Source organism: Heloderma suspectum, chromosome 6 (genome assembly GCF_057233095.1).
Source record: "Heloderma suspectum isolate Gila_16-S chromosome 6, 16-S_ref, whole genome shotgun sequence".
NCBI classification, from domain to species: domain Eukaryota; kingdom Metazoa; phylum Chordata; class Lepidosauria; order Squamata; family Helodermatidae; genus Heloderma; species Heloderma suspectum.
In genome coordinates, this window is record NC_139463.1 from 42,976,390 (window position 1) to 43,002,649 (window position 26,260).

General features: G+C 49.7%; 1 protein-coding gene across 6 annotated transcripts in view; it reads right to left on the reverse strand.

Annotated features, from left to right (window-relative positions):
* Positions 1–26,260, reverse strand: part of ANK1 (ankyrin 1) — a 144,822-nt gene that overhangs the window by 109,100 nt on the left and 9,462 nt on the right. For all 6 annotated transcript variants that reach the window (XR_014783747.1, XM_084804070.1, XM_084804069.1 and 3 more), the window contains exon 2: positions 5,220–5,321. Coding sequence is in view for 5 of the 6 variants with exons in the window: in XM_084804070.1 (XP_084660196.1) it covers positions 5,220–5,321 (102 nt within the window). In the remaining variant the exon portion in view is untranslated. The remainder of the gene's footprint in view (positions 1–5,219; positions 5,322–26,260) is intronic.

Consider the following 26,260-nt stretch of genomic DNA (forward strand, 5'->3'; position numbering starts at 1 on the left):
CAAGCCTTGGGCCTCTTCACAGACCTTTGCCACAAAACCACATTAGTGGTGCCACACACTCACAGACACACGCATTCTGTATGTGTATTCCTCAGAAATGAAGACATTTTATCAGGATCAGCCCATAGTATACACTACACAGTGGCCAAGTCAGCCCAAGGTGCTAGAGTTAAGGTCAAGGAGAATCATATAACCTGCAGCCCCGGAGATCAGAAGCAGGTTAATTACAAATCGGAGATGTAAATTCTAACACAGCCTTTCTAGTAGAGTCATGCGAGCAGCAAAACTCCGAGGGGAAGAGCAGAAGTGGCATGTGCCCAGGCATACTGTGACTCCCAATAAAGAAGACACAGGTCAACCTGAAAATGTAACGGCTCCAGGCCTTTGAGAGCCCTCGGGCAACACACCCTCCATGGGCCCGCTCCCTCAGTGTGTCTGCCTTCCCACCACCACTGTCCCCAGCTGCTCGTACTCCTATTCCTCATCATTGCCCCCACTTGCTTGCTTGATGGGCAGAGAGCCAGGGCGCAAGTAGGCCGTGGCATCCCCTGCTCCTCCTCCTCACCACCACCGTTGCCCGGGCCAGAGTGAGAGGCTGCGATGTTGAAGAGGAGGAGCAGCTCCAGGGGGGGTCTTGTCGGTGGGCCCCTGCTAGGGCGTGGGCTCTTGCCAGGTGCCCAGCCGTGCCTACTCTTGACACTGGCCCTGCCTCAAGGGTGTGGACGTGGAGGGAATACAAGAGAGCTGCTTCCCATGCCAAGCCACGCCCCTGTGGGTCTAGGCGGACCACAGAAGTGGCTCTGAGTTTTGTCATTGTGATGCGCTGCATCTGGATGAGCGAGGTGAGTCACTGTCTGTCTGTGGAGGCGTTCCCCCGCCTTTGCCTCCGAGCACCAGCGGTGAATGCAGAATGGACTTCGCAAGGACACCAGCTCTGTCCTGTGCTCTCCTTCAACGAAGGGCTCTGACTGGCTGGGCAAATAGGAAGGGCTTCATCTGGAATGTTCTATACTGAAAGCCTGCAGCCTGCATGCACCCCCCCAGGCTTTTGTGCAGACCCACTCCCCCAAGTTTGCCGCAGAAATTCAGCGGCTCAACAGCCCCAAAGGGCTAATGCCCCCCTGCATTAAGGAAAAGTAAGCCATTGTTTGCTGCTGAAATTCAGTGGTATGACAGCGCAGCAGCAAAACAGGAAAATCACCCCGTTTTGCTGCCACGCCACTGATTTTCAGCAGCAAATTCAGCAGTGTGGTAGTGGCAGGGGGCAGCCCCTGGTGGGTTCTGGGAGGGGGGGAATTGGCCACTGGGAGTTGCCCACCCCTGTTTGAGAGGGAGAGAAAGACAGCGAGATCTGAACACACACACCCCGGCGAATGGTCACCGTGCAGACTGAACCTTCTCCCAACTGCAGAGAGCAATACATCAAAACATCCACTACTTCTGTAAGTACCTAAGAGCAGACCCAGGGAATCTGACCAGAGGTCCATCTGGACCAGTATCCCTGCTTCCTACACTGGCCAGCCAAATGCCTCCAGGTAGCCCAGAAGTGGGGCGTAAAGGCCATAGCCCTCCCATACAGTTGCTCTACCAGCAGTGTCCTGTATACAATGGCATACGGCCTCTGAAGACGGAGGTGCCACTTAGCCATCACAGCTAAGAGCTGAGTAACAGATCTGTCCTCCTCCATGAATTTGTCTCAGCCCCCCTTTTAAAAGCTATCTATGCCTGCAGCCATCGTCATCACGGCATCTCGTGGCGCCGAGTTCCGTAAGTGAATTGCGGGCAACGGTTAAAAAGAAAACATCCGTTTTTGCATCAAGGGAGCCCAAATTCTGCATCAAGAAAAGCTGGACTGTGTGATTGATATAAATTAAACATATCTGCCTACCTTTGCTTGTTCTGCATCATTCTGCCTGTCATAAGGACAAAAGACATCACCCCCACCCTCCCCACCCCGCATCCACCAGAAATCCCACTCAAGCCCCGCTCCGGCTTTTGAGATTCCGGCAGGCATTGCCTACATGCCTCCAAGCCTACCTTGGCAACCTTATAAGCTGGGACAGCGATTCCTGAACAGTATGCTGGGGCATAGGAGTGCACGGTCAGAGGAGTCGGAGTGTGTGTTGAAAAAATTTAGCCACTGTGCCGGATGCATCCATCAGGGCAACTTTGTGCAGCACTGATTCTTCCACCTACCCCCACCGATAGTTGTGTAGCATCCACCCTGCAAGAGGGAGCAAGGGTGTGCTGGGACTCCTGGATGCAGCCTGCACAGAGGCTGATGGGCACAGGGGAATCTGACAGTCACACCCACCCGGGGCGAAGTGGTCAGTCTTGAAGCGCAGGCACTCGTCATGACCATCCCCACAGCCAGGCCCCCAAGGAGAAGCCAAAAATGCACGCAGCTGTGCTGATCCGCATCAACAAACCAGTTCTAGCAGTTTTATCTCCACTAGGAGCAGATCTTTTTGTCAAGAGAAGGGGTCTTAACTGCCCATTCAAGACCAAGCCATACCAGTATACTTTGCATTACAACAGGCAACAATATATCATTGCTGGGAAAATTCCTTTTCCTCCAGCTACGGTGAGGACTGCAGCTAAACTCAGAGGAATCAGGAAATTCTGAGTGGGGCAGCAGATGATATCAGCATCCTTGCTAATAAAAAAGTGCTGGCACTCTGTCCCTGTGAGCCCTGGCTCCACAACACCACTGATAACCACTGTCGAGGAAGCACAATTCACCCTTCCCCAACCTGGGGCGTTCCAGATCATTTGGACTACAACTTCCAGGATTCCCAGCTGCTGCCTGTGCTGGCTGGGGCTCATGGGAGTTGAAGTCCACAATATCTGGAGGGCACCACGTTGGGGAAGCCTGGGGTAGTACCATCCTGAGCCCTCAATCACTGGGAAATGGGAGGATAGGATGTCGGGGGTTATGAGTGACTCAACTAGAGCCAATGTGGTGTAGTGGCTAGAGTGTTGGACTGAGTCAGGAGATCCAGGTTCTAGTCCCCACTCAGCCATGGAAGCTCACTGGGTTACTTGGGGCCAGTCACAGACTTTCAGCCCAACCCACCTCACAGGGTTGTTGTTGCAAGGGTAAAATGGAGGAGGAGGACTATGTACGCCGCCTTGGGTTCCTTAAGGAGGAAAAAAGGCGGGATATAAATGTAACAAATAGAATAAAACTAGACGGGTGAGAAAATAGAACTCCTGTTGCATGTAAGAAAGAATGAAGTGGGCCTATGATTTTAATGCAGAAAAAAAGAAGAGAGCCCCAGATACAAAATGTTGATGAAACTCTGGGTATCAGTGCCTGGCCTTAGGCAGCCCCAGAGCTAGAGCTGAGAACTGGGGTCAGGTGCCAGGAGTCACACACGACAGATAACTCTTTCCAGAGGAGTAGCCAGTTCAGTCTGTTGTAGCTACAGACACAAAGTGCCTTGCAGCACCTTAAAGCAGGCTTCCCCAAACTGGCGCCCTCCAGATGTGTTGGACTATACTTCCCATCATCCCCAGCCAGCATGGCCATGGGAGGTGTAGTCCAACTCATCTGGTGGGCGCCAGTTTGGGGAAGGCTGCCTTAAAGACTGACAGTTTTATTGCGGTATAAGCTTTTGCGAGCTAGAGTCCCAGTTTGTCGTGAGCATTTCAGAAGTGATTGGTGATAACACAGTAACTGCGCTTGTGAATGGCTTATTCCATTCATGGCTTATCTTCAGCATTGCATGGAAGGGTCGCAGACTAGTTTTCGTATTTCATGGCCAGTTGGCCCCATTCTGCATCCCCACCCCACCCCCTGGCCATGAAGGAGTGCATGGCTATAATCTCTCTCTGCCAACCAAGGATGACACTCCATCTGATAAAGTGAACTCTAGTTCGTGAAAGTTTAAGCTACAATAAATCCATTAGTCTCTTAGTGACACAAGATGCCGTCCTAGTGGATATCATTGTCCCATTGGGATAGTAAAGTCCCAGTTTGACCTGGAAGACTGCACAGTCCCTTCCAGGTCAAGGAGAGCCAACAGGTGGTCAGGGTCACCCTGGAACCTAGAAACATGCAACCTTCAATCAGCAGACCTGGTTGCTTATATCACCAGGCCACTGTGCACTCATCTGCCAGTTTCTTTCCCATGTCAGCTCCTGACACCAGACAAGAAATGTCTTCCTTTAAAGAAACAAAGATGCTGAATTCTGTGCTCAGTACCAACTTCTGCTGCACAGTGGTTATGCACTGCCCTGATATAGCCGTGTTGAGCAGGAGGCAATTCCACAGAGCAGCTGCCCTGAATGTGCAGTGAATGAAGCACGGAGGGTCCTGTCTCCCTCTGGGAAGCTTCATCTTTGAGATCAAACACCTGCACAATCCCCCAAATTACAGCCATCTGGATGTGTGCCAACTGTAGGACGGCTTGGGTCTGACTCTGGTTATTCAACAGTGAGGGAAAGGTATTCTCCACATGCCCAGGGGTACTATTCTTTATGATTGCTTCAAGTGTTCCAGAGTGTACACTGAAAACTAAATTTGGCCAGGTGCCCTAGTGGCCTTCTGGAATCTTTTAAATCAGAGGTGGGCAGAAAGTAGAACTTTAGTTTTTTTGGACTTCCAGCATCCCTGGCCATTGGCCATCTTGGCAGGGGCTTCTGGGAGTTGAAGTCCAAAACATATGGAGATCTACCTTCTAAACACCCCAAGGGAGGAAACCATGAGAGCAAGGGCTCTCAAAAATGTGGTTGCTCTACCGCAGCCTTGCTCAACCTGGTGCCCCCCAAATGTGTTGGACTTCAAGACTTCAATCATCCCTGGCTACCATGGCCTGGCTGGGGATAATTGGTGTTGAAGGCGAACACATCTGGAAGACACTGGGCTGAGGAAGGTTGCTCTACTGCCTCCGTCTCAGGATCCTCACCTGGCACAAACACCCTCAAGCCTCCCTCACTCAGCACCCTCACCCAGCACAAGCACCCTCAAGCCACCCTCACCCAGCACAAGCACCTTCAAGCCACCCTCACTCAGCACCCTCACCCAGCACAAGCACCTTCAAGCCACCCTCACACAGCACCCTCTCCTAGCACAAGCTTCCTGAGCACCAAGTTACCCAAGTTGCATCTCATTAGAAGTCAAAGGCAGAATGCAAATCAATGAATGGTCCAATCCAGACCAACCCAAACTTGGTAGATAGAGGATGGGGGACGACAGGGAAGAGCTCATGACCTACCTGATTGCAGGTGTTAATATCCACGCCATTCCTCAAGTGGTCCAGAGCTTTGTCCAGGTTCCCAGATCGTGCTGCCCGCAGGAAGCTGGTTGCAGCATCGGCCTTGGAAAGAGAAGAGAAATTGTCAGCAGACAGATATTGCTGTCCTGGGGTCAAACAAGACCTAGTTCTCACTGAAGGGGTAAAGCTGCGTCTGGACTGGACTCCTCCAGGCGGGCATTCTCTGGATTGATTGCTCCTCCATACTAAAAACAACCTCCTTGCGTGTAGAAAGCTGTCAGGAAGAAGGGTTACTGCCCGGCCTACCGTTGTTGCTGACTGCCAATGCATCCTTCCAAGCCTGACCAGCATTTTGACTGAGGGCACAACTACCCTCAGAAACATGGGCCTGTCCCCGAAAACGGCAGATATATGTCAAGTTCCCACCCACCCCTCATCTTTTGGTACAACTTTATCTTTTGTCCTGATATCATTAAATGGCATATTTCTCTGCCCTGCATCATTGGCTCTTGCTGGCAGAGAAACACTCAACGTGATGATTGCAGGACATGTGGTAAGTTGTGCAAAACTTTATGAAGGCAGAGAGAATGACACAGGGCTGCCTTTTTCAACTAAAATTTCTGCTTCTCTTCAGCTTTGATAAGAATTTGCCAAAATACACAACGTTCTCCATATTTCGGGAAACAGAATTTGAGATTTAAAAAATGTGAATGTGAGAGAAACTGAAACAGACAGGTCCCTCCACCTAGATCCTGAGCACTGAGCGCTTGGCTCTTAAAAGTCTGACTCTGAATCCCTGCGTATTCAAGCATGTTAGTGCTGCATTAAGGTTGCCACCTCTTTATTCTGACAGGTGCTGATCTTTAACAGCCTGGGGACAGGCAGGTACATTATGGTCCTCTCCATGCTGGGAAAAGCTGTACATCTTGAATTCGGCAGAATTTGGCGGTGAGAATTTAATTTCAGCTCATTTTTCCTACAAATTTACCAAAATTTGGAATGTTCTTCAGATTGGAGAGAGAAGGAACTTGAGATTTAAAAAAAATTCAATGCGGGGAAAAATACTAAACTGACAGATTCAGCCATCGCGATGTTTATGATGTGTAGCTCCAACTGAGGAAGTTTGTGCTCTGCACCTTGGAGAGCTCCTTTAGAGTTCTGACTGGTTCTGATTGAAACCCGGAGCTGATTCACCAGCCTCCACTGCCAGTATAGCAGTGCAGAGGAAGCTGCCGCACACCAGGTCAGGCTCTTTGTACATCTGGGCCAGCGTTGCCCACTCTGGCTGGATCTGGATCTAGGAGCACCATTTAGAGCAGGTTGAATGCCACTTAGACAGGTGAGCTTGCCTACTAACAGAACCTCCATCTTGTCTGGACTGAGTCCCAGTGTCAGGATGGAATCCAGGCTCCCTGGTTTGGTTTCCAATTCTGAGTCAGATTTGTAGGGAGAGCTAGAAGAAGCCCAGGCGAGACAGAGAGTCAGGGAGGAAATTCCCTAAGACTCTCCAGGAGTCAGGGATGAATCTTCCCAGGAGCTTATCAAACAGGAGGCCCAGGTTCAGAGACCATCTCCCCACCCCACCCCACCCCAACTCAGCCTTGGTCAGAGGGGGAGGGAGCACCAGAATTGACAGATTCCAGAGTCCACCACAGGGTTAAGCAGGCAGAGTTGAGGGGAGGTGGGAGGCAGTCTGCCCGCTTGGCTGCATGTCAGAAGTTGGGCTAAGAGCACCCTCCCTGAAGGAAGAGCCCAGGAAAAGCCTGTCCGGCACAGTGGGAAACTGTTCATTTACTAAACAGGCGACTGCCTTGCTTTGTTTAGCTACTTAGGCTTAGAGGACAGCTGTCAGCTTTCACAGATGCTACAGGTGTGAAGATGTGTTTTAACTGAATACTTTGCGGATTGCACAGCTAGTCTCTGTTGCCTCACTACTCAGTGGGAGGACTTGGAACCTTGACACCAAGTTTATTGGTCCTCATCCAGCCCATTACCAAGTCCAAGCAACCACTAACAAGTCAGGATAGTCAGTTGTTTGTGAGTTTTCTGGAGACAAGCCCCACTGGCTCTCCACTCAAAGGGACTTTCCCACAGTCCCCTGCATCTGCAAGAGTGCTGCCTAAAATGCAGAACAGCTGTATTCTTGTATAAACTATCGAGTGACCCCTCTATCTCCTGTTCACTTTCTGCAGTAACATGTTTCTCTGGGTTGATGGAAAGAACAAAGCATTATGGGTATGGCATCTGTCGGGACTTTGCAGCTCAATAATTCTTGACTGCTGATTGTCAGAGACCAGGTAGTATCGCCTGACATCCCATTAATGAGAACTGGAAAAGAGGGGGGGGTGATTAAAGAATATCATTAGAAACCAGTGAAAACGGTGTCCCTAGATCAGTGGTGGACAACCTCAGGCCCGGGGGCCAAATCCAGACCTCCCCGAGTCCCAACATGGCACTCTGGGGTTCCCCAAACAGCCGCGCCTTCTTTCTGTGGCACCACCCCCTTTCCCCCAACCACCAATTGTTTGGTCCTTTCCAGTGGAGGCTGGTGGCTCCAATGTCAGTCGAGTAATGAATCCGCTCCGGGTTTCAGTCAGAACCAGTCAGAGCGCTAAAGGAGTTCTGTACTTGGGATAGCTCCTTTAGAGGGTTTTTTTTTTTAATGTCATAAGAATATCCTTCGAAGTCAGCATATATACAAGTTTAAAAATATGCATATTAAAGTGTGCCCATTGCCTAGCATAAATACTGGATGTTACACGAGGAGGGGGGCATAGGGTGGGCATGTGTCCTCTTTTACAGAGGACAGTCCTGTGTTAGAAGTCTGTCAGAGACCCATCTTCTGTTTGAAAGGCTGTCTAGTCCAAGTGTGCACTATGAAGATAAAGAACCATAAGAACAGGGGCCTTGAAGCTGCCCATCAACAGTACCTAGAGAGCAGGCGGCATAGGCAGGCACATAGGTCACCTGGTCACAGTCTTCCACACTCTGGTGAGAGGGACTGTATTTCTATTTAAATTATAATAATTATCTCAAAACTGGCATCTATACATATACATTCGCATATGCACATTTTATGCAAATCACTGTCCTCTCTTTTTTGGTGGTGTGTTTTTCCTCTCTTTTGGCGATTCATTATTATTGTTGTTGTTGTTGTTTGTTTATTTGTGGTATTTATATACCGCTGAATCTCTTAGTGGTTCATAAGTGCTCACCCTATTTCTTTACAGACCAGTTTAAACCAGCCAACCAGCTACCAAATCTCAGAGCAAAAGAACATTCAGTAGCCAGAAATGTGTCGTCCTGCCTCTGTGGTACTGATATGCCGCTGAATCTCTTAGTGGCTCATAAGAAAATCCACCAGGTGACTATCCCAGGCCAGAAACAAACTAATGGGCTTTTTGTTATGCCTCTGGCCAGGTGGTCTGAAAGAGGCATTGCTGCTTCTGGGTACAACTCACCCTGCTATCATCTCTGTTTTACAGAGTTTGGGATTTTGTTTTGTGTTTAGTGCATCAGACACCTGCAAAGCCCATCTCGCCAGAGACCACAGTGTGACCAAAGGAACATGCATGCATGCCATGGGAGGCAAATAGGGTACCTACTCATGCATTGCCAAAAAAGGAGGATGAAAGGACACCAATTTACTTATTATTCGTATACGCTGACGTATATGTATAAATGCAAATTTAGAAATAATAATTATAGTTTAAATAGAAATACAACCCAACTCACCATAGTGAGGAAGACTGCCCAGGTGCGCTGTGTGCCTGCTTAATCTGTTCCCCAGGTGCTACCTGTAGATGTGCAACTCCAAGGCCCCTGCTGCTCTCCCTTCTTGGGGTTCTTTATGTTTAAAGAGGACTAGGACTGGACAGCCCTTGAAAACGAGGATGCCTTCACACAGAGGACTGTCCTCTGCAAAGTAGGACACCTGGCCACCCTAGAAAGGAAGCCTCTGTCAAACCACGTCATCTTCTTTTTTTTTCAAAAGTAGCCTCAGTCTCTGGACCTGGGAATAGATCTCGCAGTCCAAGGCAAATGGTATTTATTTAGCACTGAACACTGACGTGGGTCAGTTCTCTGCTGCTTAGCTTGGCCCAAGCTAAGCAGACCAGGTCTGAACTCTTGCACAAGTCTTCAGGAATGGAAATGCCCCTCCACTGCCCCCATACACTTCTCAAAATGAAAGCAGAGCAGGCAGGTGTCCGAGAAGGGGAGGTAACCAAGACGCTTTGGCTATAATTAACCATGCACTTCCTGTGTGGGACCGGGGCCAGAGTGGGAGGCCCCCAAGCCCAGGAGAGGGGAGAGGAGTAATGAAGGGAGAAGGGAGAAAGCTGGCAAGCCACAGAGGAGAGGGATCTGTGAATGGAAGGGGACCTTACACAACCCCAGAGAAGTCGGGACATTTTTCCTTGCCTCTCCTCACCATCACCAGGCGCGAAATGGGCAGTGGATGTCGCACGTCCTTTGCAAGCTAAAGGTCCCAGGTTCAATCCCCAGGTAGGGCTGGGAAAGAATCCCTGCCTGAAACTCAGGAGAACCGCTGCCAGTCAGGGCAGACAATACTGAGCCAGACAGACCGCCGCTCTGACTCAGTGTCCTACTTTTCTATGGTATATAATGCCAGTGGAACCGCCCCCCTGTCCTTGGCACGGCAAACCTAAAAGGTTTGCGCTGATAGACGCAGAAGCAAGGGAGATGGACAGAAGAGCTGTCTCCCTGTTGCTGCCTGCTCATGAGGCACTAACTCCACAGAACTCTGATATTAGCAAACTAGCCCGCCACAGTGAAATATGCAAAGGTAAACTCACACCAAAATGCAGCCAGGGGGTCACAAACTGGAAGATGCTGCCTGCATTCCAAAAGGAATGGTCCAAACACTCCCCACTTTGGGGAAGGGCCCTAACATATTTATTTCACTTAAAGTATTTCTAGACCACCAGTCATGTACAAGATGTCCAGGTGGTATACCATCATAGCTTAATGGCAGGGCATTTGTTTTGCATCCAGATGTTCCCAGGTGCTGTCCCTGGCACACCCAGTTAAAAGTTTCAGGTAGCACGCAATGGACTGTTGCCTTACACAGAGTCAGACCATTTAACTCAGTATTATCTACGGTAATTGGCAATGACTCTCAGCAGGGTTTCCGAAAGGAGACTTTCCTAGCCCTGCCTGGAGATGCTGGGACTGAACCTGGAAATTTTTGCATGCAAAGCCACTGGGCTACAGCCCTCCTCCTGTGATGGGAATGACTTCTGGTTGAGACCTTGGAAGAGTGGAGGCTGGTGGCTCTGATGTCAGTGGGGGGGTGAATTTGCACCAGGTTTCAGTCAGACCCAGTCAGAACTCTAAAGGAGCTCTCCAAGGTGCTTTGCATTGATGCTTTGCACCTTGGTTAACTCTTTTGAAGTCCTGACTGGTTATGACTGAAACCCGGAGCCGATTCACCGCCCCAGTGAGACTGCAGCCACCAGCCTCCACTCTTCCAAGGTCTCAACCAGAAGTTGTTCCCATCACAGGAGGAGGGCTGTAGCCCAGTGGCTTTGCATGCAAAAAATTTCCAGGTTCAGTCCCAGCATCTTCAGCTGCCTTGGAGAGCAGCTACAAGTCAGAGCAGACAAGACTGCACTAGGCTGGCAAATAGTCTGACCAGCTTCTTACATTCGGAAAAGGCAAGTACCTCTCAGGCAAGAGCAGGGAACCAGTTTGTGGTGGGGGGACTGAATTGCCCCCCTCCAGGCTCTCCACAGGATGGATGGTCAGTGGCCACACCCACTGATGTCACTGCCCCGCCCTTGCCCGCTTCCCAGCAGCAGCCGAGTCCCTGGTTTGCACAGAGTGCACTATCCACATGGGGGTGGCGCGTACTGCATGCCATGTGAAACAATGCAGCCAGTTTGGCCAGGAAATGGCTTCGCCCACCCCACACCTTCCCCCACTTTGAATCAGCCTCCATGCTTCTCTTCGCACTACCATAAACACAAACTGGAATCATAACATTGAGGTACATTCCCAAACTGTATTAAATCAAAATACGTTTTATTTTATTTGAAGCATTATAACTACAACAGACACAAACAGACACATCAAAAAGTTATAAGCTATGTATTACACATTGGCTGGTTTCTGTTATTATGCATTTGTCTATTCTCCAAGATGACAATACAGATAAGTATTAATTACCTGATACGATTCTAATAAACGTTAAGACCTTTGTGTCCCATCTTTCCCCTCAAGGAATCCAGAGATGCATAGGGTGCATCCCCCATTCCCAAACACACATATGTAATACTTACATAACAACCCTGTGAGGGAGGACTGGCATGAAGTAACTTTCATGGCTGAGCAGGGTGTTGAAATCTGGCTCTCCCAAGTACTAGTTCAGCTTTCTTCAACCTGGTGTACTCTGACACATCTGGAGGGCAACTCCCAGCATCCCCAGCTAGCCAGTGGCCACAGTGACTGGGGATAATGGGAGCTGGAGTCCAAATCACCTGGAAGGCATTGGCTTGTGGAAGGCTGTACTAGTCCAACTCCCTTAGGGTGCATGTTTAGGTAGAAAAAAGTGCTACAACTCTTCTGGGACTTTTTTCTGTCTAAACATGCATAGGATTGGATCATATACCATACTGGCTCTCTTAAAGTTTAGTAAACCCATCCATCTTCAATTGAATGCTCACGCACACACACAATTTTCTGGAGAGAGAGTCTCTATTTTCTGTTACTTATTTTGCTTTTTAAAATGGTGAGTGTGCGTACACACACTTTCAGTAAAGCACAGTCACTTCCTTTCCTTCCCACCCATCCCCATTCTCTGCCACTATAACTGCACATCCGAAGAGCAAATATTGCTGAGTCTCTCTGAATTGTAGCTATTCTTTCATGCGGACGAGCCGTTCCTCTGTGAAATTCAACATTCCATTTAGCACTCCTTTTTTAAACAGAAAAGGGTGCTGATGCTTTTACCAAGCTGGTGCCAAGGGAAGATTCCCTCTTATTGCAAATAGCCGCTTTGGAGTGAGGGCAAGGAAGAGTGTTTTTTGCTGGGATCATGGTTGGGGGGGGAAGGGAAAGGGTAAAACTAGGGGTGTGGAATCACTTTCAGCCCAAGGCTAGGTGGCCCCTCCATCTTCAGAGGCCGTATTCTGCTGTATGCTGGTCACTGCTGGTGGCACAACGAAATGGGTGGGCTACGGCCCTTACCCTGAGCACACTCCGGGAGAGTGCGCAGGACAGGAAGACCTGGCGTGCTATGGTCCATGGGGTCACGAAGAGTCGGACACGACTGAACGACTGAACAACAACAACAACGGCCCTTATGCCCCATTTCTGGGCTACCTGGAGGCATTTGACTGGTCAGTGTAGGAAACAGGGATGCCGCTCAGGGGTGCAGAACCTCTTTCAGACTGAGTGCTGAACTCCTTTTTGGAGAAGCTCTTGGGGGCCATATTTCATTCATTGGTGGGTGGGGTTGAAGTTAAAAGGGGAGGGGCCAAAAATAACAGCATATTGTAGCTTAAAGCTCTTACTGCCACCAGCTAAGCCTTAGGAGAGGCATTTCAGCCTTTTGGAATGAGGGAATACGGCACAAAAACCTGAGTATATGCTGACTTCGAGGGATATTCTTATGGCATTAATGAAGATGGGGCATGGGGCTGCCTTTTCACTGCCACATGCATCAAATATCTCTTTTAAGCTATGAAGCTTGGGTGAAGCAGCATCTCTCAGGGTTGTTAGAAGGATAAATTGGAAGGCGACCCCAACTTTGCCACCCTGAGCTCTTTGGAGCAAGGGAAAAAACAGAAAAATAAAGGTGCTGAAATAAAGCTGTAATGATTTGCAGGGAAGGGATTGAAATGTGACATTTTGAGTGTTGCCATTTGGGTTTTGATGCTGGAACGTGAGGCTGAAACCTCCCATTTCGCATCTGCAACCAAAACCCAGCACCGTGAATTGACTAGTGTTGGACTCTTGTCACCTACTCAAGTGGGTGACATCCTGACTGCCTGGCTGAACGAACAAATGAAATTAGTTAAAAATACACCAAGTGCTGCCGGAATGTCCGCTGCCAGATAATGCTGTCAAATGCCGAGTGTCACTGCAAAAATAGATGCCGAATCCTGACGCTTGGTGAATATTTGTCATCCAACTTTTCATGGGAGAACCTTAAAGGTAACTTTGGAGGGGCCGGATCTGCAGGAGCCCTGTTTGAATTTGGATCAGTGCCTGGATTTGGGAATGCTGCGTCCTAAGATCTAGGGCAGGGGTGTTGAACCTCTTTCAGCAGCACGGGCCAAACTCTATTTCAGAGAAGCTTTGGGGGGGCTGTATTCCAGTGGTGGCTGAAGGCAAAGGCAAAAGGATACCAGCATATTGTCGCTTCAAGCTCTTACTGCCACCGTCTAAGCCTTAGGAGAGGCATCTCAGCCTTTTGGAATGGGGGGAAACTGCACAAAAGCCAGAAAAACCCCAGTGGAGGCTGGTGGCTCTGTTGTCAGTGGGGCGGTGATTCCGCTCCAGATTTCAGTCAGAACCAGGCAGAACTCTAAAGGAGCTACCCAAGGTGTGGCGCTCCTTTAGCGCTCTGACTGGTCCTGGCTGAAACCTGGAGTGGATTCATCAATCGACTGACATCAGAGCCACCAGCCTCCACTGGAAACCACCAAATAATTGGTGGTTAGGGGAAAGGGGGTGGTGCCAGAGGAAGAAGGCACAGCTGTTTGGGGAACCCCAGAGCTCCATGATGGGACTCCAGGAGGTCTGGATTTGGCCCCCGGGCCTGGGGTTGTCCACCCCTGATCTAGGGACACCGTTTTCACTGGTTTCTATTGATATTCTTTAATCACACACACACACACACACACACACACGCGCCGCCAGGTTTCCTGATCTCATTAATGGGATGTCAGGCGATACTACTTGGTCTCTGACAGTCAGCAGTCAAGAATTATTGAGCTGCAAAGTCAAAAGCCAGGAAACCAACAGACTTTTCGTGGTTGGGGGAAAGGGGGCATGACCACCTGGGGAAACCAGGATGGCTTCTACATCCTGGGGTTAAAGTCTCCCCCCCCCCCCGCCATGGAGTTCAGACACTGCTCAGGGCCTCCTGGAGCTGCTTTTTACATTTTCAAAAGTTGCATTATAATTGAATTCACTCAATTAGGTCGCAATCCTATGCATGTCCACACAGAAAGAAGTCTTAGAAGGCCCCGGATACTCCAGTAAGAATAGCTGGCTGGGGCATGCTGGGAGTTGTAGAACTTTGGTTTTTTTGGTCTAAACTTGCATCAGATTGCACTCTTAAAGTTCCATTTAGTTTGGCCCCAGCTCCCGGCCCGTTTCAGTGCAAGACAGGCTATAACAAAGGGAGTAAATACAGCAGGTAATAGGCAACAATGAGCATTCAGCAACATGGAAGGGGAAGAGGGTGCTGGGGTGGTGACCCTTGGTGTGTGAAAAGTACCCAGGAGTGTCCCCAATGCCATCTGTTAAGTATTGGTGGCCCTTGTGTTCTTATCGCATGATGGAGTCCTGCAGTACCACAGGCACGAAGGGCCCCTTGTTCTCTGCCCTGCAATGCTCCGTGTTTTGCGCACACGCCCACACCTTCCAGGGCCCACGCATTCTGGGTGGCCCCAATGACCAGCCGCTACTTGTGTTTGCTGCTGACCCCACCACACTCTACGCCCCAGTCCTCTGGCCCACTCAAAGGAGAGGGGAGAGGTCCGTCTCTCCGTCCACAACAGGCTTCGGAGTCATTCCGAAGCAGCAAGAACCTCTCCTGCTGCTTCCGAGGGTCTCCAACATGTTGGCGAGAAGCAAGCAAGAGACAGACCCCGCTCCTTGCAGGAGATTTCTGAGCATGCCAGAGAACTCGAGGAGAAGGCCAGGTCTGTTTGTCCCACCCAGCAGAAGCTCAGTGGGAGATTCCTCCCGTTGCCTCCAAGTTCTGCACGCTGCGTGCAGAGAACTTGAGGGGGGTGGGGCCCCTCATTTTGGCTTGCAGCTTGGTCAGCAGAGAGGCTGGGGACCGTCTGGAGACCCCTGTCCTGTGTAATCACTCAGGGCTATCAAGGAACCCTGGATTTTCTGTGCACTGTGCTGAGTCTGATCTCCCACAGGGCATGTGTGTGATGGCGGAGAGAGCAAAGGAGACGAGTGAATCAAGGGCTCAGCTCTCTGAACGGGCCAAGGAAAGAACAGCTGGGGTTTGTGGGTTAAGGAACTCACAAGACAGTCATTGCATGGCCTTTTGCTCACTCAGCCTTTATCTGCTGAGGGAGTGCAGGGCTTTCTTCCCTGCCTTAACTCTGAACCTTGAGCGCTTCAAGCATTGCCCTGCGATGCAACTACTGGAAAAACTAAAGAGGGAATTCTCAGCTCCAGGGGAGACACGACACCAAAACAGAAGAAGAGCTGCCTGGCATGTCATTCTCAAAACGCAGAGAAAGAGACGGTCACAGATCAGCCCAGTGAACTTCCCCTGCCCATAAGAGACATGTAAACACATGCGCAGCAACACACGCATGCTGGACTCCTGGGCTGAAATGCTATCACCGCCCAATTTGGGCAGGAAGGTGCTAGCCAAAGCGAGAGCTGTTGGAGAGGCGGGGACTGTTCGGAAGCCGAGGGAAAAGTGGAGGGGACGTGGGGGTTTGCACAAAGGAGAAGCATGGCATATACTCACAGCAGTGTCTGGACCGGACTTGCCCTGTCGTGCTGCCATAGCCCAGCGCTTGAGCCGAAACCTGAGCCTGATCTCTCTCTCTCTCTCTCTCTCTCTCTCTCCTTCTTTCCTTAGCTATTCCCCACCTTTGGGTGAGCCAGAAAGTTACATTGCATCCTGTCTAAAAATACAGGCTCCTTTCCTTCTGTTGCTTTACAGCCGCTGCAGGGTGAGCCAGATGCTAATGGAATATGCTCCTTTTCTCTTCTCCCCATCATTATGTCAGGCAGGGATATTTAATAGCTGCCTCCCAGCAACAAGTGACTGGCTGCCAGCCCGGGGCAGGGGGGCGGGTGAAGCTGCAGGTGCCAGCACCACATGGGAATGGCAGGCAGGGGAAGAGAGGCTCATCAGCTTGTCATGAGCATGCAGGGCTGCTCCAAGGGGTTTTGGTACCAGGGGATGGCGAGGGAGGGGGAGGGCAGAAATCCATGTGGCCCCGCTCCTTCCACATAACCAAGGGGAAGCTCTCCCCCACAAGCGCCGTTGCAAGGAGGGCGGCCTGCACAACAACTCTCCTGCAGATTTGAAGGGAGCCTGTGGAGGAGAACTTCCTGGTGGATGATCTCACAGATCAGGGCCAAGCCAGACACATTTGCACAGTTAGCAATTGGACAAATGGCTTTTTAAAAGGAAATTGCAGGTCCGTCTGTCCCGTCCCCCCCGCCTCCCCAATCTGAATCAGAAACCTGGCACGGGGGTTGGGGGTTAACCCTTTGCTGGAGTCCCAATTCAGATTGGGGAAAGGGGGGCTCACCTGCAATTTACACTTAAAAAGCCATTCAGGCAAGTGCAAATTTAGTTTGGCCTTTGATGGCTGGGTTCACACAACATGCTAACCCACACTCATGGTTGAGTGTGGGTTGTTTGTTGAACTGTGGGTTAGCATGCTGTCCAAACCAGGACATTTTCCACAGGGTGGCTTGTTAACCGCCCTGAACAACCCTGCAACAAACCATGGGTTCTCAAGGTAGCTTGGCTGGGAAAAATAAGCCACACTGCATGGTTAACAAGCCACCTTGTGGAAAATGTCCTGGGTTGGGACTAACTCACTCACCGTTCAGCAAACAACCCATAGTTCAACAACAACCCACAATCAAGTACTGAGTGTAGGTTAGCGTGTTGTGTGAACCCAACCAATGTCTGTCTCCCACTCTACCAGCCTTAGCAGTGCCCAAATCCATTGCCTGATGGTTGGGCTACCTCTGGGGCGAAAGGCTCAACCCCAGCTCAAAGAAATTTATTGATTTCTTCGATATTATTACATTTCTGTCCCCACCTTTTCTCCAAGGAGCTCAGGGTGGCATATATGTCTTCTCTTCCCCCCTTCCCCATTTTATCTTCACAACACCCTTGTGAGGTAGGTTAGGCTGAGAGTGTGTGACTGGCCCAAAGTCACACAGTGAGCTTCATGGCTGAGGTGGCCATGTGTCCTATTTCATAGAGGACAGTCCTCTATTTGAAGGACTGCATCCAATCCCAGTTGAAAGAGAAAGCGCCACAAGAAGAGAGAGCATCAAGGGCCTTGAAGTTCCCCATCAATATTTAGCACCTGGGCAGCAGACGGGGCAGCAGGCACACAGCTCACCTGGCCACAGTCCTCCCTCCCTACTATGGTGAGATGCATTGCATATCTATTTACATTATCTCTTTATATCAATGAGCACATGTAACTTTTATGCAAATCTGTGTCCTCTCGTTTGGTGATGCAATTTCTCTTTTTTCATGATGTTTAAGTGGCCACCCTATGGCTGTGTGGAGATTTGAACCTAGGTCTCCCCAGTCCTACTTGAATACTCTAATCACTATGCAACACTGCCTCTTGCCTTCTCTTCCTCTCCTCTGCAGTGTTGTGGTAAATCAGGCAACCCTCATCAGTTCCACGTGGCTCAGAATGACATCTCAGAGAGGCACAGCAAGCAGAAACTTCAAAGGAAAAGGGAACGTGTTTACCCTGCAATTCCACAGAGGCCCTGGCCTTTCATTGCGCATACAAGCACACGCACAGCAACATCCAACAGACGTGTGGGTGAGGGCATCATTTGGTGAACAGGCAACACGGTTTCTGTGGATGAAAATCCGACGAGACTGGCCTACTGCAATTCTCTGAGGATATTTAACAGTCCAATAGGTCCCCACCCCACCCCCAGCCGCCCCACACACACCACTTCCCCAGAGGATAGAATATCTGAGTATTCAAAAAGCTTTTGGAAATAAATCCTTGAACATAAGCTCCCTCAGGAAATGTAATCTGCTGGGATGAGAGAACAGGCCTCCTTATGGGTGCGGAATCAGTCAGGAGTAGGGGAGGGGGAAGGCTGGAATACATGGGGAGTTTTGGTCAGTGGAGAGGGGTAAATGTTGGCAAGAGAGAGACAAGTTAAGAGGGACGACAGGATCACTGCTCATGGTGCGTACACGCATCCCAGTGTTTTGCCCCTCATAAACAGGTTTAACAAGGGTGATTTTTTTGGTGTTGCTTCAAAAACCTGCAATGCCTGTTGGACTACCGTAAGTGCCGACGGCTCTCCGCTGCTTCAGATAACCGGGGATCAAACCTGGGGACATTCTGATTGCATCGGCTCTGCCGCCGAGCAGCCATCCTTTCAGCTGCTCCCCTCTGAGTAACAAGCACCTCTCACGGGCTGCGGCGCAGGCAGCTCAAGGAGCAGCCCATTGGAGCCCTGGCACCTTTGGGGAACGATTCCCTGGAGTAGCCTTCCTCTGTGAGGAGAGGGCGCCCCGGGGAACCACTAATGGAAGCAATTTAGGGTATTACAGCCAGAGCTACGTTGCACATTTGAGTGCCTGGCCTCACTCTCTCAGCACACAGGAGTGCCAGTGTTCCGTTTTATGGAACTCTGGTCCGGGGGGGGGGGGGAGGGAGGAAAGAATCCGATGTCGGGTGAGGTGAGGGGGGGGAGCTTGGAGGAACCTGAAAGGTCAAAGGTGGAGGCCAAGCATTACTTGTCCGTGTATGGCGTAGTGCAGAGGTGGGCAATACATGCCCCCCACCTGCCTGTTGCAAGGTCCCTGTGTTCCCCTGCCACCCACCATCGAATTTGCCACCCATTGCTTGGCTCCCAGGAAGGGCGTTTCTGCTTGGAAGCAAGACACACACGCCCCACACCTTGTTTCCATGGAGAATTTCTGCAATCTTTGCTGCAAATTCAGAAACAGTGGAGATGGGGTTTGGGGGGGGGGATGTGGCCCCTCTGATCCACTGAAGTTGCCCAGCCCTGGTGTAGTGGATAGAGTGTCACGCTAGGACTGGTGGGACCCAGGTTCAAATCCCCTCTCAGCCATGGAGCTCATGGGGGGGGGGCCTTGGGTGAGTAATTCTCCTTCTCAGACTAGCCTGCCTCACTGGGTTGTTGTGAGGATAAACTGGGGTGTGGGGGAGGGTGACAACCAAGTATGCTCCCTTGAGCTCCTTGGAGGAATGCTGGGATATAAATAATATAAATAAAATGAGAGGGGTCTGCTGGGTCATGGCTAGAGCCTGGGAAAAATCTGAAATTTACTAGCTGTTCTGGTACTGTAACATGACTTTATTGGACAGACAGATCACAGATAATAATGAATCTAGCAAAATTCTGAGCTCCCAATTCTGGTCACCATCAATGATAAGGTGATGAGTCATATGGATGACTTTGACCTACAGGGCTGATTTTTTCCCCCTCCCCGTTAGGAGAAAGCAAACAGCATTCTCCCATTGATGTTAATCTAGCACCAAGTTTTGCTAGTGCTCAGAACCCATTTTGTTCACAAAATACAGGGACAAAAGCCACGAGATCCACAGCCAGGAATAAGACAATGGGTTCAGAAGGGAAAAGACAAGGCGATCCAAGGTAGAGGAAAAGACACAGTTCAGGTAGAGCAGAGGTGGGGAACCTCAGCCTTGGGGGCCAAATCTGACTGGCCACCCCCCCTTCCCCTGGTCCCACCTCCTTTCCCCCAACCACCAATCATCTGGTGGTTTCTCAGCTTCTGTGCAGTTCCTCCCCCCACCTCCGATTCTAAAAGGTTGAACTGCCTCTCCTAAAGCTCAGTTACTGCAGGAAGAGCTTTAAGCTACACTATGCTGGTACGTTTTATGTTTTTGGCCCTGCCTTTAGGGATTGGGCCCAGCACCTCCGAAGATATGCCTCAAGAGGACATGGGGGCTGATTCTGAGTCAGACGGGGAGGGGGTGTGTGGAAGGCGTTGCCAAGGCATCAAGGTTGCAGGAGCGGGGGTCCAGTGAAAATAACAGTGACAGAGATGATGAAGCTCAGCTGCCATCTAATCTTCTGGATGTCAGCCAGGCCGGACCCTCTGAACCTGTGGGAACACAGACTCCTAACAAAGAGGAGGAGGGGTGGGAATCAGACACCCAAGGCTCAGACGTCAGATGAAAAGGGAGGAGCAGTGCAGGGTCATGAGGCGCTCCAAAACACTTGCAGCAAGGGAGGCAACCCTGTGGAAAGACCCACCTTGAGGGCGGGACTTGGTAGCCCACTCTCTTTGGGAAGGAGAGTCCGTAGTAGCCAGCAGCAGTTTAGTAGCAACTCTAATTCATGGTGCTTTATCTTGGGATAGCTACCTGAAGCCTATTGTGTTATGCAAAGCTCGCTAGGAAAGGTTGTCACTGATTGCTGCATGAGGATGCTGTCTACAGCCTGAGGCAATGCCTGTTTATTTGTAGTTTGCATAATAAAAGTAACTGACTGGAAACACAGCTTGCCAGCTTGACTTCAAAGAAAGCCAGGGGTTGGGCACCTCACACCGCCCCCTTGCCCCACCTACCACTGGAATGCGGCCCTCGAGAACTTCTCTGAAATTGAATGTGGCCCATGGGCTAAAAGAGATTCCTCATCCCTGCGGTAGACAGATGCTCAAACTACCCATGACATTAATCATACGTAGTTTTTTCCTGTTGCTTTCTCTGCCTCCTCCTTTAAATCCAAAGCAGCCACCCAGGGTGCAATCTGCAACAGGAGACCAGCAGACCCCCAAAGCACCACAACTGACGCCACAGAATAGGAATCATGTAACATTCAAAGCAAGGCACCGAAAGAAAGAGCAACGCTGGAAATACCACCCCCAAGTATTGGCACTTGGATCCAGGACCTCCAAGTCCCGGGAGCCCATGAAATCTACTTTAAAAAAAGAAGAAAAGAGGACAAGTTTCAGAAAATTGGACATAACATCCTTGAACCTCCAGACAAAGGGCTCCTAGCACTACCAATCAAAATGCACTGTGTAGCTATTCCATCTTTTCCTCATTCAGATATTTTTTTCTGGCAAGAAAAAAGATGGAAGAAGTGGTGGGGAAACATGGGAGGGCTACAAGTTGAAGACGACACTGTCTGAACTCTCTGTAAAAATTCCATGAATGAGGTGGGGGTGATTGCAGAATAAAAGGTGTCTTATCTGGAGACACCTTATATGTGGAGTAAAAGAAACACGCCAGTAACAGCTGGAATGTACGGCATCACACAATCCAATGACTAACCACCTCATCTTTCCTTTCCTGTTTTTTCTCCCTCTTCTATATCTTTACCTTTCCCCTTCTCTCTCTCTCTCTCTCTCCCTTTTCCATAAAACTCAAACTATAACAAACAATTTACAGGAAGTAAAAACATATAAAATGGCAAAATCTGGAGGGGGTGAACTGTTGGATGGGGGGAGACAGGAAGCTTGTAGCTAGACTTGCTGTGAAAAAACACCCCCCAAATCAGGAATAAACTATTCATCAGCAACAACAAAAGGTGCCAGGAGCCCAGCCCAGCTGCTGCAGCTTCCAGTCACCTGCAAATGACAAGGACGGCATTTCACGCTCCCTGAGCCTTTGGAATAAGGGAGGCAGTAAAACCCCACGACAACATTCATTTATCAGAGCATGTATCTGCTGCAAAACGCAACGGGCTACTGACATGCCTGCTTCCTTTTCAGCTCAGATGGATGCCATCGCCCTGCACCTCGACCCAGCCCTAATAACTCTGCACTGGGCCGATAAGGGACGTTCCCGGAGAACTCCGCCCTCTTGCACGAAGCAGACAAATTTATCAGCCCCGAGACGCTTGCTGCTGCACTGAGGATGCCTGTCGTCGCCTCCCCTGTTTTGAACTGCAGCAAAAACACAAGTCGCTCGCACAGACACATCCGCGGAGTTCAAAGGCCATAAACCCCTCAGGCTTCCTTCCCTAACCTGGCGCCCTTTGGCTGTGTTGGAGTGCAACTCCCATCGTGCCCAGCCAGCATACTGACTGGGAATGATGGGAGCTGTAGTCCAACACACCCAAAGGGCACCAGGTTGGGGAAGGCTGGGCCATTGGCCATCCTGGCTGTGAATGGTGGGAGTTGCAATCCAACACACCTAGCGGGCACCAGGTTGGAAAAGGCTGTCCGAAGGTTTGCGCAAGCCCACTCAATTGGGGATTGCAAACACGAGTAGACTCAGGGATGGCCTGCTAACTTTGGCCATTCTTATCCTGTCAGCAGCAGCCAAAGGCATGGAGAAGCAGGGAGGCTCCATGTAACGGCATTGGGATGGGTACATTGTGCCGGATGTTAAAGCAGTTAATGTTAGAGCCAAGTGTAGGGTCTCCATGGTCATCAGTGGTTCTGCTCCTCTTGTACCTCTGAGGGCCAAACTATGCCACCATTCACATGCCCAGCATCTCATCTGGCCCCTAGTTCTGTACCTAAAAGGTCCTGTGATGTCTGTAGTGGCCCATGGACTCAAACCTAAATGCTAAGACAATGGTATTCCATGCCCAAGGCCTACCCCAGTCTCCCTTCCTGGCAAATGTACAGCTTCTAGTACCGGCACCGAAAGACAACTGTAATCTCAGGATGTTGTCCCGCTCCTGGCTGGAAAGGGCTTAGCACCCCTGTTCTCACAACACTGTTCTCCGCTTGGGGCAAAGAAGCCAGGTTCCAGCCTGGAACAAGCGGCTCTTTTGCCTGTGCAGAAGTGCGTTCTCATTCACCTTTTATGTTTTCGTTCTGTGCAATTTATTTTCCCTGAGACCGAGAACATTCAACACTTCCCTCTAATGGCAAAACAGTGTCTCTGCACCAGCAGTCCTCCATGCACTCTGGCATGGCTTTTATCGCCGTGTCGCATTGCAAGTGCCATGCCATCTCTGGCCAAGACTGTATGGCTTCCTGCTCTGCAGGTTCTTCCCTTGAGGTGAATCTCCTGCTCTCATTTCCTCTGCCCCCTTCCAAAGCCTGCATTACCCTGCAAATCTCAATCAATTACTGCCATTTATTTCTTGCCAGCAGATTGAACAAGGTAAGTTTGACTTTTTATACTGCTAATGTGCTTAGCAGTTTATGGAGTAACAGAAGCAAACAAAAAGGCAGGCAGGTGGAGACAGGCAGGTTCCTGGATACCCTCCCTCAAGGACTTGACAATTTAAAGCCCAACAGTAGAGATGGGGGAGAAATTTGTTCAGCTTGCATTTCAATGCAAACATACCTAATTTTGCACCATCAAACCAATTTGCAAACCAAAAATCAGTTATCCTTCGAAACTCACAATTCTCCAAATTTTGCAATAGAGCTCTCCAATAAAAACATGCATACAAAAAAAATGTGGGAACTTTTTTTCCTATTTAAAGAAAGCATATACACAAAAAATGTGTGGACTGTCAGAAATAATGTTCAAAAGAGTATTATATTAGGAAAAGTCCTTGCAAAAAAGTACATATCAAGAAAATTGCATACAAAAACACATGCATTAGGAGAAATGTGTACAAAAATGTGTAGAAATTGTCTTGAAAACTTTTAAAGAAAAACTCTGTCAGTGATTGGGACAAACCAAATTTAATATTGGAAAATGACTGAAATTTGGAGAATTAACCACCCTGACAATGAGAAGAGGGAATGGTAAGTGTAAGAAGTAATGAATGCCGCCCCCCCCCCCCAAAAAGCACTTACACATGCTTAGATTTTATTAACTTTCCAAATCATAATAGGAATTATTCCTTAAATTTTGGGGCTGCGAACTTCTGAATGTGTGACACTGCCTTATATTAAACACTAGTGAATGGGCCACGTTGTAACGGTTCTTCGTTTGACATACCAAAGCTGCAGTCTGCTGGAGAAATTCGAGATGGACTAAAACGAACTTGGATTTCTAGGAAACCGACCTGCGGAATCCGTTGTGGAGCAACCCCCTCAGGCCGTGCAGAATGCGTGGACTTTCGGATGTTTTTTACTTTCCTGAAATTTTTCTGCTGAGGCTGGTAAATATACGCAGGGCAAAATTGAACGGAATGGGGGACAATATGCTGAATCTTACAGACTAAGATAAATTATGTAAATTGTTACAAAACCTCGTACATAATGATTTGTGTATTTTTCTGCATGACAGAAAAAAAATTGGCATCTGCCTGTTTTGCATTTTTTGAACCTGACAATCCACAAAACCCAGACAGAGTGGATGTTATGCAATCTGTACATCCCTAAACAAAGCCTTTAAGCAAACATGCACAGGGTTCGGCACATCGTGCCCGCCTTCAGTGAGGGCCGCTGGTACCCCTAGGCATGACCCCTGCAGTGGTCCACCCTACAGCCCCCTGAGGGGTTTGTCCACACCATTCCCCTGAGGGGAGGATGCCCCATAGCAGGAGGGATTGGGGGAGGCGAATAAGAAAAGATCATCATCACAAGGGGGAAACCAACCTGGCCTTGTACATCAGGTAGAGAGAGAAGAGCTGCAGGAAGCTCACGCATAAAAATGTAAGAACATCAGGAGAGCCCTGCTGGATCAGCCCAAGGGTCCATCTAGTCCAGCAGTCCATTCACACCATGGCCAACCAGCTGTTGACCAGGAAGTCACAAGCAGGCAGTGACCACAACAGCACCCTCCCGCCCATGTTCCCCAGCAACCGGTACACATAGGCTCACTGCCTCTGGTACTAGAGGGAGCACAGAGCCATCAGGACTAGTAGCCATTGATAGCCTTTTCCTCCAGGAATTTGTCCAACCCCCTTTTAAAGCTGTCCAAATGGGTGGCCATCACTACATCCTGTGGTGGCGAATTCCATAGTTTAACTATGCGCTGTGTGAAGTCCTTCATTTTATCTGTCCAGAATCTCCCACCAATCAGCTGCACTCCCTGTCTCCCAGAAAGAGCATTATGGCGAAGGGGAGACCAACCTCACCCAATGCATCTCTTCATCAGGCAAGAGGTTACAAAAAGCAAGAGATCTCGAAAGCTTACACATTTTTTGTGATCTCTGAGTTGGCCTAATAAAGGTATTGTCCTATGTGGGTGTGGGATTTTTTCTTATGGCTAACATGGCTGCCTTTGTTGTTGCTGTTGTCAAACCATGATAGCGCTTGTCACAAGCCTAAGACCCTCTGCGCTAGGTGGGTGACACTTCTGCATAAGAATTAACGCGTGCTCTGTACGTCGATGGCCACATGCAGACATGCATATCGAGGTTCCCCCCTGCATACATACGCACACCATTAAAGAGGGGCACAGCTGAGGCTGTCACTCAGTACTGACTACATACGGGGCTTGCATGCTACTTCCTACACAGAAGGGCCTTCCATGCTGGTTTTGCAATATGCGATGCAGCTCCCATTTCCAGTGAAGCCAGAGTGGCGCAGGCCAAGCCAACGGGGCTTTCTCCCAGCCTCCTGGCTTCCTCCCTGCCTTCTCAACTGCCAGCTGAAGCCTCTTCTTATTTGCATCTGGCCCCTTCATCGGGAGCTAGAGCTCCCGCTTTTAGCAACTTTAATGGGAAAAAATGGATTTTTAAATAAGCCAGGCAGCAACTGCTGGCATGGATGGCAAGAGAAGAACCATTCCCAGAAACACAAATTCTCTCACTGGCATTTGACACAAATGCTGGAGCAGTTCGGGCAGCACACGCCACTTTAAAAATAACCAGCCTCCTAGGACAACTGCTCTCTGCACACAGCGGCAGCTAGAGTCACGGCCCAAGTACAGTGAGACTGAGGGGCAGGACCCTGACCTGCTGCCCTAGGGGTTGCCACTTGGCCCCCTGACCTGCAGTTGCTGGCACCACAGCCACAGAGGCCCCATAGAAGGTACGGCACTCATAGGGCTGTGCGGCCTCCACAACTCATTGGATAAGTTGGTGCAGAGGCCCGGAACGTTCAGCTGCTCACAGAATCAGGCAGTTTGCAGTCCAATTTTTGTGAGGGGAGAGAACATTGTCAGTTTGGTCAGGATTAAAAACTCACCCCATGGGAAACTGAGGAACTGGAATCCGAACAGTGGGACCCAAACAGTGTCTCCCGCAGAAGGCGGGTAATTCTTAGACATTCTACAAGTAAA